The following is a 19543-nucleotide window of genomic DNA, read 5'->3' as shown; positions in this document are numbered from 1 at the left end:
AAAGAAATGCAGCTGAACAGCGTTCTGAAACTTGTAGAACATATAAGCACAAATCAAAATATTAATGAAATACAGGAGAAAAAAGGGACCTGACCTTTTCACAGGTAATCCCCAGAGTGGCCACTTTCTTCTGCAGGCTTTCGTTTTCTCTTTCCAGCTTCCGCAGCTGAATCTCCAACTCTTCTGCTCTCTCCCCCTTCTCCTTCATCACTTCCAGCTCCTTGCCTGCATTCAAAAAGCAGCTTTTGTTTTCCCAGACAGCTCAAACTCTGATCCTCTTCAAAACAAAGACAACAGTACTAAAACAACTTTAAACGTCTCTGATTAGATAGGAATGTAGAGGAATTCCTGCCCGATTCAAACAAACTACTCAGAACATCAGGCCACTCACGTAGCTGCTTCCTTTCAAATTCCAGCTTATTCAGCTTGGCAGTTGTCTCACAGATGGACTCGTGAAGAACCCGGTTCTCCTTCTCCACGTCTTTGACGCGGGCCTCGGCTCCGACCTGGCAGCGCTGGCGCAGGGACGACACGGTTTGGCTCAGGTGTTTGTTCTCCTGCTCTAGACCCTTCATCTGGAAAGCACAAAGCGGAGCTTCACCGGAGGCTCGGAGTCAGACTGAAATGGTGTTTTTCATGAACCCTGTTCTTTGCGGCACTGGGAGCGGAACGAGGCGCAGATTTCCCAGCAGAATAAAAATGATTATAAGGGAGAAAAAGTAGAAAATCTGCTGCCGACTGTGGCCAGTGTGTGTACTGGAATAGCACAGCATTAGTTACATCTCATTATGTTTACAACAAAGCCGATAGAGGCAGATAATCTGGCAGCGCAGTGCGCCGTTTCCTTTCCCTCTGAAGCTCATCAACGCTGGATTTAACAAATCAGGAGGTTAAACTAATCAAAGGTGTCAGATTTAGGTCTGACAGCTACAGAGTCCCTGCAGCACGCGGTGAGAGACCGCATCCGAGCTGCAGACGGCCAGAAATCTGGGTTCGATAAAACATTTAGAGCCAGTTCACCTAAATAGTTGTTTTGATCCAAATGCAAATCAGCTAGATGCACGCTGCTTTCAGGAACACTCTGTAACATTTAAATAAATCATGATGTGTTTTGAAGAGTCTCTTGAAACAGTTAGCAAAGGTTTTCTGAAGTAAAAGCATTAACATAAAAGCTGTTTGATGTTTTTTCTTTTAAATGTGTCAGATTATGTGAGTAACACGACTGTCCACTATTGACACAGAAGTCCACTTTTTAGAATAAAGATTAGACGTCAGAAACCTTGACATCATTACCAGAAGCGTCTTACTGCCCCGCTGTTGCCTGATGGTAACAAGCAGACGATTCTCTCTTCTGGAGTCCACTGAGTGCTCTTTTCTGACTGACCTGTCTCTCTGAGTTCTCCCTGAGTGTCTCCAGAGTCTTCTCCAGCAAAGCCTTCTCCTTCATCAGGTCCGTACTTAGCGACTCAGCGCTACGCAGCGACTCTCTGTCCACCGTCAGTTCGCTCTCCAGTCGCTCCAACTACGAACAGATAAAATAGCCTTTTACACGCAGCGATACAAGAGTCACCCAGAAACTTTTCAAACAGCCTCCAAACCTGGAATTGTGCTCAGGATGAAAATGGATGCAAATTTTAGTGTTCCTGCCAAACATGGGGATGTTATCTCCTTCATGTCATGAGAGCCTGCTGAAGTGGCTGTGATATATTGTTTTGTTCTTAGACGTTACAGTCATGGGTCAGTGTTTAGTAGCAGGGCATAGCAAGGCTTTTAAAAACAGCTAAAATGTTCCATCATGCTGTTTCTAAGTTTAACGAGATCACAGAGGAAGTGTGAATAGTACAGGAGTACAGGTGTGACAGCTGCAAACACAGTTACAATTATTAGCAATTAAAAAGAAGAAACAAGTCAAATCTAAAATTAGCTCTAAAGAAACAGTAGAAAATACCAGAGTAAATAAATATTGCACAGTGGAAAATCTTTAACAGTGGAAAAGTCTCCTGCCTATTTTCAGAACAGGCGATAATACGATATGCAATGTGCCTGATAGCGCAGCAGCCTCCCAGAGTAGCTAAAGCGTGTGCAGGTTTACCGTAGCAGATGGGAACAGTGTAAACAATTAATGGTCAGATCAGAACCCATTATGTTGTAAACAATTATTGAGTCAGTTGGGAGCAGCTAAAATTATATAATCTGACAGCAGCCGGGAGGAACGATCTGCGGAAACGTTCCTTAGAGCATCTGAGATGCAGCAGTCTGTCACTGAAAGAGATCTCCAGCTCTGCAGCAGCTCCATGCATGAGGTGTGGGACATCGTCCATCACTGATGTGATTTTCCTTACAGTCCTTCTGTCTCCCACCACCTGCACTGGGTCCACAGGGCATCCCAGGACAGAACTGGTCCTGCTAATGAGTTTATCCAGCTGCTTCCTCTGAGCCACAGTTAAGCTGCTGCTCCAACAAACCACCACAGTAGAGGGCTGATGCCACCAGAGTTAAAGGTCTTCAGGAGCCCCCTCCTCAGGACGTAGAGCGTGCTCTGACCCTTCCCATAAAGAGCATCAGTGTTATGAATCCAGTCCAGTTCATGGTTCAGGTAAACACACAGGTACTTATAAGAGTCCACTATCTCCACGTCAGTTCCCTGGATGTTCACCCGTGTCAGTGAGGTGGGTCTGCATCTCTGAAGGGTCATCTGAGAACTTCTTCAGGCGGCAGCCTGGTGAGCTGATGGAGAAGTCCGGGTGCAGAAGGTGAACAAAAAAGGGTTCCAGCGTCATTCCCAGCGGTGCTCCCATGCTGCAGGTCAGCTTGTCAGAGACGGGCCCCGTGTCCTCACACACTGCGGTCAAGCAGTGAGGTAGTCCAGTATCCACTGGGACAGGTGGTGGTCCACCCCTGACCGCTCCAGCTGCTCCTTCAGGAGTCCTGTTGGATGGTGCTGAACACACTGCAGAAATCAAAGAACGTGATCTTCACAGCGCTTCCAGGATTCTGCCAGTGGACCAGAACCGGTGCAGCAGGCAGAAGACGGCATCATCCACCCTCATACCAGGCTGGTAGGCAAACTGCAGGGGATCCAGTGAAGACCTCATCGGGGGGTGAAGATGGTTAAGGATCAGCCTATAAGGGGTCTTCATCAGGTTCGATGTTAGTGCTCCCCACCTGTAGCTGTGGAGGTCTCTGGGGTGTGTGGTCTTAAGCATTGGTACCACACAGGAGCCTCTGCTTCAGGCTGATGTTGAAAATGTGTCCCATGATGCCACACAGCTCATCATCACATCACCTCAGAAGATGATGCCATCAGGACGTGCAGCCCTCCTGCCTTTGGTCTTTTGCAGAATGTTCCTCCATTAGTCTCGTGACAGTACGGCCTTCATGGCAACCTACAAGCCCTCCGTTGGTTATGTTGCTGACGGACCACTTAAGCAGATACCCTCACAAGTTAACCAGCTACTAGCTGCCTGTTGGAGATTCTGCAGGCTCCCACCTGTTCTATATTTACCTTGACTCTGAACAATAAAATAAATAAACACAATAAGTTTATAACATTACAACTGTAAAAGTTGTAATAGTCGTTTTGTATTTCATATAAATGAAATTAGATAATATTTTTTTAAATTCATGTTTTATGACCTTGATACCATAAAACGGGTATTTTAATTCCAGATTATAACAGATATATATGCTGGTCTGATACCATCCTATGGGTTAGAACAAAACTTCTTGCATATAAACTGGATATTGGGAAACAAAAACTGCTCCTTACATTTTTGGAATGTTTTTATATCCATGTGTTGCTGGTATTGCTCACTATCTTTTGGGAAATTGCTGTTTTAATCTTTCAGCGAGGGGAAATGTAAGATAAAAAAATGTTTAATTAGGAAATTAAACATTATAAAACAGTGGTTACAGGATACTACTAATTTAATTCTTTATTAGGTTTGGCAGACTGTACAACTTTAAAAACGTTTTCATGTTTTTTTAACGCATTCTATCTGCTGGGGCATCATGAAAGCAGCATGATTTAAAGCTCAAGTAAAGGAGGCTGGTTAACGCTGAAAAATTAGATGTTCTAAAATCTAGTGGACTCAACCATAAGAGTCTGGGATGTTTGTTTCATGAGGTTTTAAGTTGCTATAGCCACCTAACACAACCTGAAGCACAGAAAAAGTAGCTGTATTATTCCTTCTACACAGAAGAAATTAGATTTAAAAAAACACTAAAATGTAAACGCATTCTGTATTAACTGAACTTATATGGACGTTCATATCTGAACCCACTCACACAACGTCGTCTTCCAGCAGCTGCTTTCACATTTAACTGCAGCTTGGATTAAGTCTTTAAAGTCACTTAGAACCAAATTCCACAGTAGGGATTTTCTCTTTGTGGCAGATGAACTCAATTTTATGCTTTTGTTCAGAGGGCACAGAGTGAATCTTACGTCTCTGAAAATAGTTGAGAAAGTTCCTTTATAACGGGCTGTTCCAGAGTTAGAGGCAAAGAGAAAAGGCAGTTAAACTCTGTGGGATTTACAGCTTTGCTTTCATCCTCCAATCCAGCCCTCTCTTTTTCCCCTCTCCAGTTTTTCTTTCTCGGTGTCATTGTGGTCTAAAGGTCTAAAGCCAAAGCAGGCTTCTGTAGTATGGGGGGAGTGTTGGCACAGTATGCTAATTTTGGTGTTGAGGAGGAGAAAATTAAAGATGTTCTATAAAAGACTGAGGTTAGACAAACATACAAAGTTTCAAAAATAATCCCTAAAAAAAATAAATCTATGAAATTCGATCTTACTTCCTGGTTAAGTTTCTGGTTTTCTTGGTTGGCTTTGGTCAGTTTGGCGATGGTGTCCTGACTGGCTGCTCCTCTGAGTTCTTCCACCGTCTTCAGCAGCGCCTGATTTTCTTTTTCCAGCTTCAGCAGGCGACTGGAGGTCAGCTCATTCACCTCCTCGCCCAGAGACTTCTGTGGGGCTAAAGCAATGACAGGAACAACATGTTCAACGCACATCAATGTCTGAATAAACCGCAGGATCACACTGACTACACAGCCCTATGATTAAATCTTACAGGTTGTAATTCCACCAAAGCATGTTTTAACAAACATCCACCTTACTGAGGCTTTATCCAGATCCCTGAGAGGCTAAACCTATTAGCAGCTCTTATGATCCAAGCACACAGCTTATCGTTTAGGACTCATTGAATATTAATTACAGCACGAGTCTTAACCGAGGGGAAAGAAAACCCTGTGGAGGCTGGCAAACAGATGGAGCCTAGAGGGATGATGCCAGGATTAAGGGCCAATGACCGAGGCTCAGACTATCACCTGTCTGTATCTTCCACTGAAGATAACAGCTGCCTGTTAGGGTCTTGTTTTCTTTGCGTGAATAATATAATCTTTGAGTTTCTTCTCATTATCTATGCTACTGACCAAACATTCAATAGATTAGTATTTGGGGTTTTTTCTTACCATCGGTCAGCTCCGGGGTCTTTGATAATTGCTCCAGCTCCCAGCCCAAGTGCAAAGACTCATCCATGCTCTGTTTCTGGGCCATCTCTAAGACCAGATTCTCCTCCAACAGCTCCTCCATGCGCTTACGGTCCAAGTCCCGCTCCTGGATATCAGATTGTTCAGTTTAAGAAAAACAGTTGTTGTACACGTACTGTACACGATGTACAGTACATGCTGCAGGAACCTCTGTCCCAGATTACCCCCAGAAGACACTTATATACCATCTCCAGATCATGCATCTTCGACTTGAGCTGAAGGTTCTCCTTCTCCAGAAGGTGCAACTTGTCAGACCGGGTCCTGGTGGAATCCAGCTGCTCCTCCAGCATCGTCTTTGTTTCCAGTAAAATCTGGTTGTCCTCCTTTAGCTCCTGTGGAAACATCAACAGAGGCTGGAAGTCTAAAACATCCCAAAAAAAAAAATTGCAGTCACTGCAGAATCTAAAAGAGCCTGTACCAGATTTTTAGGGCCAATAAAAAAGAAAATATGTTATTGATACCCACATGCACGATGCAGTCAAACTGTATAATTTATTTTTATGCATGGAGGGTAAATAGTATGGAGGACGGTGGAATTCACCAAAATATGCAGGAGCCCTGAAACAACTAACATTTCTCAATACTTTTAGGCAACATTTATAAGTAAAACACAAAACTACACAATAACCTTAGGGCAGATATTTCTACAGTGATCTGATTGGATGGATAAATAGACGGGTTATGTTTACCTCGACTCTGGCCTTGTAGAAGTCAATGTCATGAAGTCTCTCCTTGTACCGGCTTAGCTCGCTCTCCAGTTTGTCTACGCGGATGGCTTTTTCTCTCAGCGCGTCCAGCTCGTCGCGGTAGGCTCGAGCTGACCGAGCGTCCGACAGCAGCTGATAGCTCTGCAGGAGTTCACAAACACAAACAACAGAAACAGAAAAGTTCAATTAAATGCTTAAATTACTCAACAACAAAAAATAAATGCTTAAATCACTGAAAAAAAAAAAAAAAAAAAAAATCACTCAATTCAACAAAAAAAATCCCAGAGTCTGCCCTTTGTTGCGTCTGTACGATAAAATTAGTAGATTTTCTGAGAACAAACTAATTTAGTGAATCGACAACTAGACAAAAATAGCTTGAACAGCCCCTAAGGAGCTACGTCACTTGCTAGCGGATTAAAGCCTGGCAAACGTTTTAGAAACTGAGTACTAAGGAGGCAGCAAGGTGGAGAGGAAGTGAAGTCATTCCAGTATTTGCAAACAACGTGAATACAGGTGTGTCAGTGTTGCTGTGCTTGGTGACTTCACCTCCTGCTGGATTCTCTTCAGCTCCACCTCCATGTTCTCCAGCTCCTGCCTGGTGTCCAGCAGCTGCTCACTCTTCTCCTCCCTGCGAAAGAAAAAAAGCAACGTTAAAGAGAGTAAAACCAGTAGAAAACAGAAATCAGGAAGTCGTATATGAGGAAAAACATGAGGCATCTGTTTTTCCTTCATTTCTTTATGGATGTGCTTGTGTAGGAATCAGTGTAATTAGAAAATGTCTTCAGGGCTTATTCTCAGCACTTTGAAGCTGCATTATTTAACAGTAGCCTTCCAATAGTCTATGAACATTTTTTGTTTATAAATCTGCCTCATCTTCAGAACATAAGAACCAAAACACTACAACCCTTTTAAAGAATCCGCATATTTTTTGGAAAGTGTGAAGAAATTAGAATCTTAAGTCAGAACAGATATAGTCTTATGGGTAATAAATAATCAGTGTTTAGCTCTAATGGTTGAGCAAAGTTAATTGTGAAAGTCCTGTGAAACTAACTGGAGATAATCTGATTAAACAGTGCATTGATTTTATTGTTGTTTTTTTTTTAACCAAGCCCTCTTCTATCAGCTTTCCCAAACAGTATAATGGCTTGCCTTACAGTTTTGGAACAGATTTAATCAACAAAAGGCGCAGAGTACACTATCCCTGTTGCACATTAACTTTTAAAGGGGACACATTACACAAAATATTTTTTTTTTATTATCTCTTAAACACATTTTGTGGCGTATTTAGAGTCTCTAGGTGTGCAGAAAAGTTTTATGTAGTCTGTCCAGGTTTGAGTCATATTTTTCAAACCATTCCGTTTTCTGTTTTCTATCACCTTTCTTGAACAATTACGTCACAGTATTTGCTGCAGAGCTGCTAAACAAGGTCATGGACTGGATGATGTAAATGAAAAAAGGAAGGCTTTAAAAAGCATTATATGTCCCCTTTAAATAAACGGTAAGCTTTTGGTTCAGTCCGCCTCCCTCTGTTATCAATGTAGCTGAATAAAAAAAAACTTAAATGTTTCTGAAACCCAGACTTTAGCAATAGATGGGAGTCCTTACATTTTGCTTTGGCAACGCTTTAACCTGCGTAGTGGAGGAGTACACCGCGCTTTAGTTCCAGACAAATGTTCCAAGCATAAATAAAAATAAAACAGAGCCAATAACAATATCCCAATGAACTTCCAATGCTGTGCTAAATAGGCATGCACTGTGTTGATGGACAGACACAGGATCCAAAAACAGCCCAAAACATGTGCCTACATAAATAGGTGGAAAGTTTTGTTTTCTGTTGCCTCTCCTTTCTCACACCCAAAACCCAATAAAGAACCATCTGTAACACCTGAGAAACTCTGTGACTACAACAGTACTTGAAATACAGCAAGTATTCCCCTGAGGCTACAACCCTTTCACTCAGAGGAAGAAACAAGACAGACTTGAAAAGTAAAATGAGTTCACAAACAAAATTCTTCATTTCTTCCTCTTCAATTGCCGTGTGTTTTGTTTCCTACCTGATCTTTGACTCAGGCTACATGGGTGATTTAGCGGTGAAATAAGGCACCGTGTGTGTATGTGTGTGTAAATTATCCAGGCCCGGCATAAGGGGAGAATCTGTCCCACTGCTTTGAAAGACAACGACTGCATTCCTGAGATGCCGCTCAGTCTATGCGTGTGTTTGCATGAAACCGGTCCCCCTGAACATCTGATGGTCTGTTAGATTACAGCCCTCTTTAACCTCCTGCTGCATCTCAGTAAGGAACGGCATCCAACACGCTCATTCTTTGCTGTCCACTCATTCACCTCCTGCTTCCTCCAACAGTTATCTGGGAAGTTAAACAATAATGGCACAGGAAGTCACCCCCCTTCTCCTTTTTTTTTTTTTAAACCATTTAACTTGTGTAGAAATGCTGCAAAGCTGCAGAGAAGCGACAAGCCGCCTGATGAAAATCACGAGCACCTGTCAAAGATTAGCTTTGCCCTCATATTATGGATTCAGCTGGCTCCGTTTCCTCTGCTTTCTGAAAACAAGCTGCATCTGGACAGGATGAGGATTTGGCATTTAGAGCTACGTCACCAACACAGCTGTGAGATACTGACCACTTGGCCTGGCACTGACTCAGTGTAGTAAATAAAATATGACTACATCAAATATTCCTACCTACCCAAGCAAATTGTCATCTTGCTCACAGAGACTAAATGTTGCAGTTTTGCCAATTGTATGATTTTAATAGGGGTCAGACGACAACTAAGTCAGTTTATTTATTTATTTTTTTTAAAACCTCAGACTGAATGACGGTAAATTAATCAGCTGTCCTTCATTAGTTTTACCTGCCTAACCACAAGCTGTGAAGGACACTGAATGAGTAACAGCATCTCTTTAATGATTTGCCTTTCTGATATTTATAATGACTGTTCCAATTATATATTCTCCTAACTCAATGTAAAATCTTTCTGCCTCGTACCACAGAAATACCATTCTGTCAGCAAATCTTTCTCAAATACATAATTGGCCAAAGCTCTCAGGCTGGTGTTTCCCAACAGTGGCATCAGCGAGTGTGAGTAAAGCTGCAGCCACAAGCTTTCACCGTGGGAACAGTGGATCATACCAGGTCTGACCTGGTGCAGACAGGAGAGCCCCACCTTTATGCACATACACCATCTGCCCAGTTATAACAATCATACTTCTCCTTGGCTAAAGGGGAAGAGGAAGAAAGAGCAGTCATGTGACCAGATGCTATAAACTGACTGAGACTTTTTTTCCTTGTGAACTTCACGTTACAATAATAACCTTTCAAAAAGAGCAATGAACCAAAACAACGGCTCAACTCCATGGTTGCTGTGTTGCAGTCGTATTAAAAGCTGGAGAAGAAATAGTAAATAATCCTGATGAACTTGCTTCGGGTCATCCCTGGTAAAAGTTGTTCGGTCTTTTCATTTGAGCAAACAGAAAATGACCCACTATGTTCCAGGGCTGAATTACAATGGTTAAAGGGCCTTAATTTAGCCTCTCATTCTGCCCACACACACAGACAGCTTTGTTTTGAAAGAGAAGACATAACACAAAGTCCTGCTAAATACAGAGAGAGCATGATGCTGCTTTCCCTCCCAACACAAAACACAGCACACTGCCAAATTATGGACAAAAATCCCTGTCTGTGTTCAGAAGTATGTTTTATCTTTTTTACATGGAAGAATGAAGTTTAGCAAGGCAGTTTTGCAAAGATATTTCCATATTTACTTGTATACTATTCCTGTATATGTTGCAGCAGTGGGAATCCTACAAATTGGACCAAAGTAAAGCCTCTCTCATATCAACATAAACTCCAGGGCACCAGGCAGCCTGTTCATTTAGATGTTAGTGCAACACTAACATCCTTCCTTCAAAAGGGAAGCACCGCCAGCCAGTCATCCTCTACCACCTGATCCGTTAGCCATTAATCCTTTGTCTGGCAAAAGACGACAGCACTCTGAAAAGGAAGTGCTATCATTCATCAACAGGATTTATGAAGCGTCTAAAAAGCCTCTGAGAGCAGGTTCACTCTGTTTCTTTATGCATGTTTGTGTAAGGCAGCAGAGTTACAGCACTGCCTAAAAACTGTTAAGTGATAATAATAATAATAATAATACTTACCGAAATGTGAGAGGGCTGTTTACAATAGAACAATTGGGATGAAACCCACTAGATTTCGTGATCTTGTGTCAATCATAATGATGAAATTACTTAATGTTAAGAAGAGAAACTCAAATATCTCCAATACTGATATGAACAGTGAGCAAATTTCAATTTATTTTTACCTAAACAGGCTAAAGTAACTTGGTTCCTGTATGACTAACCAGTACATGTGCCAAGTAAAGTTGCTTAAAACCAGCGACAAACTGAAGAATCTGAGAAAACGAGACTCAGGCAGCTCAGACTTTACCCTGCAGTCCCCAGAGGGTACATTTCATTTATACTGGATTCTGCTACCAACACATGATTGCTTATTGATTAAACTTAGAAAATAAGATCCTTATGATGGATGGTCTGATCCCTTCATGGCACTTAAATGATCTTTTTGGAGTGCCTGGCCCATTGTTGGTGCACCGTCTGGGATTTTATCAGTAACAAACCCTGGAACTGTGTGGCAGCATTTTGGAAAGTCGATTTCTAACAATCACAGCATGGTTTGTGTGCATAGTTTGCAAAAATGTTAGGGTTTGGAGTTTTTACATTATGCTGATCTAAAAATCTGTGTTTTCCATCCCAATCTAAATGGTTTTCGTCCTTCCAAGCAAAAACACTGTATTGGCTGCCGCAGCTTCCTGCCTTCTATGTGTGACGTTACCCGGTCTGTGCTGCGCTCGCATTAGGGAGCTGAAGGCAGAGGTGCAGAGAGCGGCTGAAACACTTTTCATAAAACATTAAAGGCAATAAAAGTTAAATGGCAAGTTTATGAGGTTTTGTTAAAATACTATTAACTGGGACCTAATGTGATCTATTGATGACAAATGATCGACAGAGCATAACACAACACCTAAAATTCTAACTCCTTTGGTTCTTCAACAAAATGATCCAGATTAATGCATTAACATGAAGTAATTGAAGACCGCAGCAGTTTGTGTCAAGTAGGAGTGCAACGGTTCGTGTATTCATACCCATAATTCTCAGTACAGACCTTTCAATTTGTCCATATATACACAATACATACAATGTCCTGATGCAGCTTGATAATCCTGGCAGAAAAATACCAAAAACTGGACGGTTCTTCATTGTTGAAGCACTTTGTCTCTTCTCAGAGAGACTACAGACTGGAGAGGTCTCAGAGAGGAGACCAGATGTTTAAACAAAGAAGAACCCGTCCAGAGGACCAGCCAAGTGTTTTGCTTTTTCTGTAACACACACAATGTTATTTGAAAGCTGTACATATGCAGAATGTTTATGGGTGGAAATACAGCGTGTACAGAGTTCTTGCCAATGCATTTCAGCGCAATGGACCATTACGCTGAAATGCATGAACATTAAAGTTGACAAAGTTACGCTGAAATTAAGCTCATTTTTATGAGCGTAGCGGTCAATATGACGCAGATGTTTGAAAGCAATATAGAAAAGTCAGAAAAGCTGTTGAAAGTGCATCAGTGCTGCTATCAACTAACGCTAGCTTTTATTAGCTTGACAAACAACTGCTTTTGAGCTGCACTACGCGACGCTCCGCTTTGGGAATGCATCCAGGGAATGGAACGACACACCGACACGCGTGGCCCTCAGGCTGCCGTCCACCGTTACGCTGAGAAAAAAGATCCTGTTGAGGACCCTGGTGTAACTATGTTCTGTCACACAACTTTTAAAAGAGACACCAAAAACAAAACGCAGAGGACTTCCCAATATTACTAAAGCCGACTATGGGGCTTTTCTCAAATGACGTCAAATTGCTAACTTTAAAACAGCCCAGGGCGCACGTGCCGCGACCATATTAGATTTGGACAAACGTTGAGCTGTAAAGCTTTAATTGTTTACTTTTCAGTCAAAGTGAACAGATCTGTCCTGACAATCACCTCAACAGGCATATTATGGGATTCATTTTCCTAAACCCCAAGGATTGCCAAAAAATGTCAGTGTTGGATACGAGCTTGTAACCGAGAAGACTTTACCGTGGAATCTAACCAAAGACACGTGTGCTCTCTACATTTCCTGGGTGGTAAGGAAGAGTCAACAACTGAATGTCCACACCTGATACCAGCGACTGCAGCGTCTGTGCAGGTAGGCTACGTTTATCTGGCTTTTTCTCAGTGGAATGAAAACATCTTCATACAATCCATGAGGGGTGTTCATGTGAGCCCCAGTGTTGCCTAGTCCACTTATTATTTCTGACTTTGGGCGTGTTTTTTTCTAGGCGCTTGCAACTTTCTTGAGTCATGATTGCATTTTTTTACGCAAAGGAGCTTTTTTTTGTGATTGGTTCCTCTCCCCAACAGAACCCATTTATCCCACTGCGCAACAAGAGCTATTAGCTGGGCTAAAATGTGAACTCCTCCAAGACTAAATTATTTAAAATCCAGATTGGGGCATCAGACATCTTTGATCTAGTCGAACAGTCTCATAGTATCCAAGTTAAGAACAAGACAAAACAAAGTTCAGCTCCGAAACCCATTGGTCTCTGCGACCAAAAGCCTATTTACATGCCCCATTTAAATAATTGCTGATGGAGCTGATAGGACAATGGCACTCACAGTTCCTGTCGAAGGCGTCGGATTTTGGCCTTGGCATCAGCCAGCTCCACTGAGAGGTGCTGCCGACTTTCAGTCCTCCTCAAGCTGGGAGAGTCACCAGGAGACTGGGTGGCAATGGGAGCCAGTGGAGATAGCTGCACGCAGTCTCTCTCCTGCGTCAGCTCTACGATCGTCTGAATGAAAGCAGCAGGGGGGGAAAAAGGTGGACAGGTGAAGCTGTGTCACACTGTTATTCAAGAAAGAAAACAGAATGGATCAATATTTAGAAGGTTACTGGCATGCATTAGGATAAAGGTTACACAGAGCACCACACCAAGCCTATTTTAATCTCCAATCCTCAACAGGAAATGGGATTTTAACTGAGAGCAGCTGGAAAATCAAACGATAATCTGGGGACAATTAGAACCCCTCGCATGCACCCAACACACAACATCAGCCATCAGTAATGGGGATCTGCAGCCCATGGCTTAGAAACCTGTTTAATGGCGCTTAAAGTCACAGCACAACACACCCACACAACTCAATGACAGTTAACAGTCTCAGCCCTTCCTTCCTGAGGCTGCTCTTATGTGGTAACAAAAAAGGAAAAGTTTCCACATAACCCCATCGGAAAAATAGGGCATAGCTTCCTGTGAAAACATGAAACGAGATAACAAATAGGGTTCATAGAGCACACCATTACCTCAAACTGCGTGTCCCTTTCATCCACCAGGCGTTTGAGGTGGAACGCCAGATTCCTTGAGAGGCTGTCCAAATCCTCAGGGGGGGTTTCTCCCGTTTCCAACCACTGCAGGTCCACCACGTTCTCCTGGTTGTGAGTCACCTAAAATCAGGGCAATTGTGTGATCAGTGAAACCCAAGCTTACCAACATACATACTAGATAACAGTCACTTTCCCACCCAGATGTTTCTAAAGATTACAATAGTTTGTCCGTTAAAACAGAGAAAAACACCTCTTGAATGTGGGATGCTATCTCAGCTTTGGTGTCAAAATCCAGAGTCTGGATACGTTCGATGTATTCTTCTTTCTTCTCACACTGTGAACAGAGAATTAAGATGTTGGGGGTTTGTTAAATTCACCGGTGCAAGACAAGTCACAAACAATGATAGGTGAGCTTTACAGGATGAAAGTTCATTCAGGCACAATTTTAGCTACAGCTGTAGTACCAAGACATTTTAAACAACAACAACAAGGCCAGTGAAAGGTCCACAGCCTAGTAAGATATTCACAAACACTAAATGTCTGGGTTGGTTTATGAATGATGAGGAAGATAAATGAAGGGTTTTAAATATCTGCAGCCTTCTAAGTGAATTTTTTGTGTTCTTACCTGAACAGCACATCCTAAAAGCAGCAGCAACATTTTCCTCATCTCCTCCAGACCTTGTTCTAAAGATAAAACAACAAATATTTTTCAATGACGGGACGGCGCTTTGCAATTGTTATTACTGATCACTTTAAGCTTCACTTTTTGTCATGTTACAACCACACACTTCAATTTGACTGGAATTTAATTTGACTGACAAAAGAGTAATACATCATTTTGACGAGTAAGAAAAAGAAAAACAAATTTTCAAAAAAGGATTTTAGAAATAATATGAAAACTGGAATGGAAATCCAGTGCAACCAATTGCCTTAAGTCATGTCTTAGAGGCTAAAATGCTTTCTCTTAGGATTTTCTGATTTTCCCAGTCAGAGCTCACTGCTTTGAGTTCAGTATCCAATATGGCCGCCACAAACTTAGAATGCAGAGGAAATTGCACGTATACATTATTTACCAGCACTTCTGACGGCTCGCAAAATATTAAACACATTGCACACATTGGTTCTGTAAAATCTCCATCTGAATGCAAAGAATGGAGAAAATCGACCCGTGTATGCTTGTATTGCTAATAGTGTGATGTGGAGTAGCACATCAGTGTTGGGCCAATTCTCTTTACTAAATATATGTTTCCAATTGGTAAAATTATTGGACAGCACCAGATCAATTTCCACTACAGCCATGTCTTGATGACATCAAAACACGTCATGCAGTACTTAGTAAGGGATCCACCTGTGTGTAATTTATTCTCAGTATATAGCCGTTCTTTAAAAGAAGAACAGATATGGAAAGGCATTTAGGTAAATCTGATTGTATGGCTTTTATAGCTATATGAAGTTCAGAGTATTTTTTTTTCATTAACAGGGGGTATGAGTACCTCGGGCTTCCTTTACATATTTTTTCTCCATAGAGAAAAAAAACTAAGAAAAGCTGCAATACCAAGTACTTTCCCACAAGAAACACCAACAATATTCTAGTTCCAGTTATGAATCAATTTTAAGGCTTATCTTTTCGTGGCAGATGTGTGCTCACTCCTCTCAAAAATGTGACACATACTTGTTCAAATCTAGATCTAGCAGAACCTAGATGGACCATCGCCTGCTAGGATAGGAATATTTTTCCCATATGTCCCACACTGAAGTCCAATTAGCCAAATTCCAGTGTTGTTACAATTTCCCCTCTATAAATCCCTCCCGCTAGATACAGAGCAACGTTTTCCAGAGTAGCTGGCTGGCCGGATTAAATTTGAGCTCTCCTCCACATGTCAGGACATATTGTCAGAAACTGCTGAAACCTACAAACAGCTGTCTGCCTACTCAACAGGCCTGAGCTCATCTGGGGATTTGGAGCTACACAACAGCGAAGCAGGTGGTGTGTGCGTGCATGCAACTCATTCAGCATGGAATGGGAAATAAATAAGTCACTTATGTGTGTTCATAGCAGAATAACCACTGCATCTTTCCTCAGTTTGAATCAGTGCTTGTGTTAACTCCTTTATATTGCATATTTAGGACCTTTACTGGTGTATTGACCAACCTTCTGAAGACCGATAGAATAGGCCTTATGGGGACCAAAGTTTAGTCCTATTGTTTTGGACCTTTTTTTAGTTAAGAGATGGTTTGGTTTAGGGCGCAAAAAGCAGATACTAAAAGGTATTGCAAACTCCTAATATGGTTAGAAATGCAAACATGTGTGTTTTGTGTTTGTATATAACACCGTAAAACCCTTCCATGTTTCCTTTTGGTGGTATCAGCACGTGTGTATATGTCCAAGCGTGTGATAAGCCAACTCATGAACTGACCAAGGGAGCAGCGAGGGCCGACGCTGTTCCGGCCCTAATGACAGTAAATCCAGTTTAGTAGCAGCAACTTCTCTGTTATCGGTGCACAGTTTACTTCTGTGTTTAGTAGGCTTATCAGTACTGGAACAGGCAAAAATAGGAAGGGGGATTATAAAGTCTAAATTTCATTTGACAAAAAAAAAAAAAAAAACAACTAAAGTTATTTACACAAGCAGTGAAATTAGAAAAAAAAATCGTCTCTGGGGGAAAATAAAGTAAAACTTAGAAACCAAAATAGTAATGGCTGTACGTCTCTTCATGACATGATTTATCCATCTAATTTCCATAATCCACTGAACAATTACCTCTGAATCAATATATCAACACAAGGCAAGGTGTTATTGACAACAACACAGCTGCATGCACGCAAGAGGGACAAGACAAACTGATTACAGTACTGAAATAAAACATCAACATGATGCAGAGAAGTCTGTTGTCTTCATTAGTAGATTGTTGCCACGGAAATGTCATAGAATAGGAGCTGCTGGTAATCCAACCTTGCAGCAAAAGCCTCCTTTTGCACTTGATGCTACTTTTAATTTACAGAGACCGCAAAATATGGGGGGGTGGGAGGGGGGGGGGTCTGTCAAATTGCAGCAATAATTTTCTTAATCCTGCATAAAAAGAATTTGTGCAATTTTTTTCTAAAACTGAGGAAAGCAGTACAGCTTGGGTCATACACCGCAACTCAGTTATTGAAGGGAAAACATGAGTTCACAAGGTGAGTCGTATTTAGAAATCTCACCAGATGCAACACAAGCTCTCACTGGCACTGATGAGGCATGTGGATATGAGACAGTAAGAAAAAGCATTTTTATTTTTGCAGTCTTGGATCTCAACAATTAGATAACTTTCAAATGTAAAATCATTTGAAACAAGATAAATTTCTTATTTTATTGCAACAAACTTTGGGAATCAGAGCTGGCTTTATTTGGCCATGATTATGTTCACCATCAAGGAATTTGATTTTGGTTACAGCCAACAGCGTACAGACATCAAGTATACATACACAAACAGTACGTGTCATTTTATTTTGGTTTTCGTAAAAAAGAAAAAAAAAATTCCGGGTTGTGATATTACAAATATACTTTGTTTCACAGCAGTGTAGTTTTTAGGTTGTGATGTGTTCGTACGTTAATGTGGGCATATCCATCTTTGAACGCATCAAAACTTTTGATATGTCTTCATGTTATTTGTTCTTGTTCATTTATATTTGCTTTGAATATTACAAAATAGTCGAGCAGTTGCCATCCGATTTAGTACTCTTATTTCACTGAATCAAAGAAATATAGGATTCTTAAGCTGAAAATCTGATGTACGGTGGCTACACTGCCCAAACCTGAACTAAGACATATTAATAAACTCACAGCTTATGGTTAGTAAAACCTTTTTGTTAATTTTTCTGAACATAAAAAGTGTTCAAAGTACTAATCTAGTCTAGCTACCATGCTATAATGCTATGGTGCTCCATAAGACAAAGAAAGGCCACACCTGCGTTTTACTGTTTTCAACCTGAACTCACTAAAATCACTTGTCAATACCTTATTCATGGTATGAGGGGAAGTTCATTCCATTTAAAATTGAATTTGAGGGGATTTGGGTCAAGAAGCACAGCAACAAGTAAAACTTCTCCAACCTCTGGAGCTTAAAAATACTCCATTAAAACCATAGAAACCTATTTTAGTCAGTGAGGGGATTTAGACCAGCAAATCTACTGGAGCAACCCAGGAGAGATAAGGAAGCCCACAGGATAAATTATTTATAAGGTTTGAAAGGAGGAACAAGAGGGAGAAGCAGCCGAAAGGCGAGATAAAAGCAAACAGAGAGAGACGGAGGGAAAGCGTCGCTGGCTTCAGAGAACAGAAGCGGAGAAATAAAGTGAGAGACGGAGCAGCAGCAGCAGGGAAGCCATGAGGCAAAGCTGAAAATAGAAGAAATCTCCCTCCAGCAGCAGAAGCTAAAGGCTTAAAGGAGGGTCCCTCATCTCACTTCACACCTCATCTGGTCTGCATCCCTCTTCTGTTGCTCCTCATACATTCATTTCATCCAGCCATGTATTCTCTGCATCATACATCCACCCATCCTTCCCTCCCTCCTTCCTTCCTTCCTTCCGATATCATTGTTATAAATGATCTGTTCCTTCAGTGTCACCGCTTGTACTCAAAAATCTAAGCCTTCCTTTTTACCTTCTGTCCTTCCTCATTGTTTTTGTCCCCTTGGCAGGAAATGAGAGGTCAAAAGTGACTAACCCTTTACTTTGAAATGCCATCATTGTTAATCAGCCTATGGGGATGTAAGGGGGATGAGAAGAAAAACTGTTTATGAGGCATGTGTAATATATTGCTAAAGCATCGTCTCTCCTGCCATCATGGATAGGTTATGGCGCAAAATTACCTCTTAGTGGTAAAACTGTTACAGAATCACAGCGTTCAGTCTTTATTTTGGGTTATTTTAGGGTATTTGTGCTTTGGAAGCCTGAAGCCAGTGTTTGCTACAGACAGCAACATAGATGACCACAGGTGCCATTTTAAAAAGAGCTCAGAACCATTTACGCCTGGACATGCTTATAAGAGAGACTTTCACTTTTTAAATTAATCAATTCTGTCTATTCTGTGTATGTATTAAAGAGACACTGGTTATCATGGCAGAGGTCATGGCTCCAAAACTAGGGACCAGTTTATGGTCCAATTATTGTCATCGTAAAAGTCAGGAGTAAACTCTGCCCATCATAAGTATATTTTTAGACGACCACATCAGATTGATACTTATCAAGTTTGTAAGAAGGCTTTACAGTCAGGCAGATCCAACAAAGAAGGCACTCTAGTCACACTGACTAAACACTGCGTGGAAGCACAGGAGTGTGTGTGTGTGTGTGTGTGTCTCACTGTGCGTGTTTATGCAAGGCAGCCGGGGCTAGCTCAGAGCCTTGGGGGGGTGTAATACAGTGCATTCCCACTGTTCACTGTTGTGAAGACACCCCTCCCCCCATCGCACACATTCATTCAGCACTGTCCCCTGCCCCCAAATGGGAGCATAATAAAAGCCACATGGCCAATGACTTTCAGCTGGCAGCCACTGAGGGAAGCTCCCTCCTCACCCGCTGCCGCTCTGACTGCTCTGCTGACTGATCATTTGACAAGACAAAGGTTAAGGATAGGCAAGTCTTCAACTAATCTAATCCTTTCTGTCTACCCCTGCCCACCTAACTAGAGGCTTAAAGCTGTACTGCTTTGACTTTGACTATTCAGCTTTGTGTAAGGCTCTAGAAAACATTTAAAGTTCTTATTCATCACGTTACCTTTTCTAAACTGGCTATGGCAGGAACCACTCATAAGGGACAATTGGCTCTGATGCCAGAGTCCGAGGTGGTCTTAGAGCACTTT

At 41.7% G+C, this 19543-nt stretch overlaps 1 protein-coding gene across 10 annotated transcripts in view; it reads right to left on the bottom strand.

The window, feature by feature from the left end:
* The window catches only part of ccdc88ab (coiled-coil domain containing 88Ab), a 69497-nt gene that overhangs the window by 23103 nt on the left and 26851 nt on the right, over window positions 1-19543 (bottom strand). For all 10 annotated transcript variants that reach the window (XM_012878383.3, XM_036126067.1, XM_021324467.2 and 7 more), the window contains exons 5-16: window positions 14330-14388; window positions 13955-14038; window positions 13684-13824; window positions 13002-13174; window positions 6798-6879; window positions 6234-6392; window positions 5730-5876; window positions 5467-5611; window positions 4792-4970; window positions 1385-1522; window positions 392-575; window positions 95-225 (exon numbers count right to left, since the gene is read on the bottom strand). In XM_012878383.3, coding sequence (XP_012733837.2) covers window positions 95-225; window positions 392-575; window positions 1385-1522; window positions 4792-4970; window positions 5467-5611; window positions 5730-5876; window positions 6234-6392; window positions 6798-6879; window positions 13002-13174; window positions 13684-13824; window positions 13955-14038; window positions 14330-14388 — 1622 coding nt within the window. The remainder of the gene's footprint in view (window positions 1-94; window positions 226-391; window positions 576-1384; window positions 1523-4791; window positions 4971-5466; window positions 5612-5729; window positions 5877-6233; window positions 6393-6797; window positions 6880-13001; window positions 13175-13683; window positions 13825-13954; window positions 14039-14329; window positions 14389-19543) is intronic.

The sequence above is a fragment of the Fundulus heteroclitus genome, chromosome 22, assembly GCF_011125445.2.
Source record: "Fundulus heteroclitus isolate FHET01 chromosome 22, MU-UCD_Fhet_4.1, whole genome shotgun sequence".
Taxonomy (NCBI): Eukaryota; Metazoa; Chordata; class Actinopteri; order Cyprinodontiformes; family Fundulidae; genus Fundulus; species Fundulus heteroclitus.
Note: the sequence above shows the minus strand (reverse complement) of the source record. Positions and strands in the feature narration are given on the sequence as shown.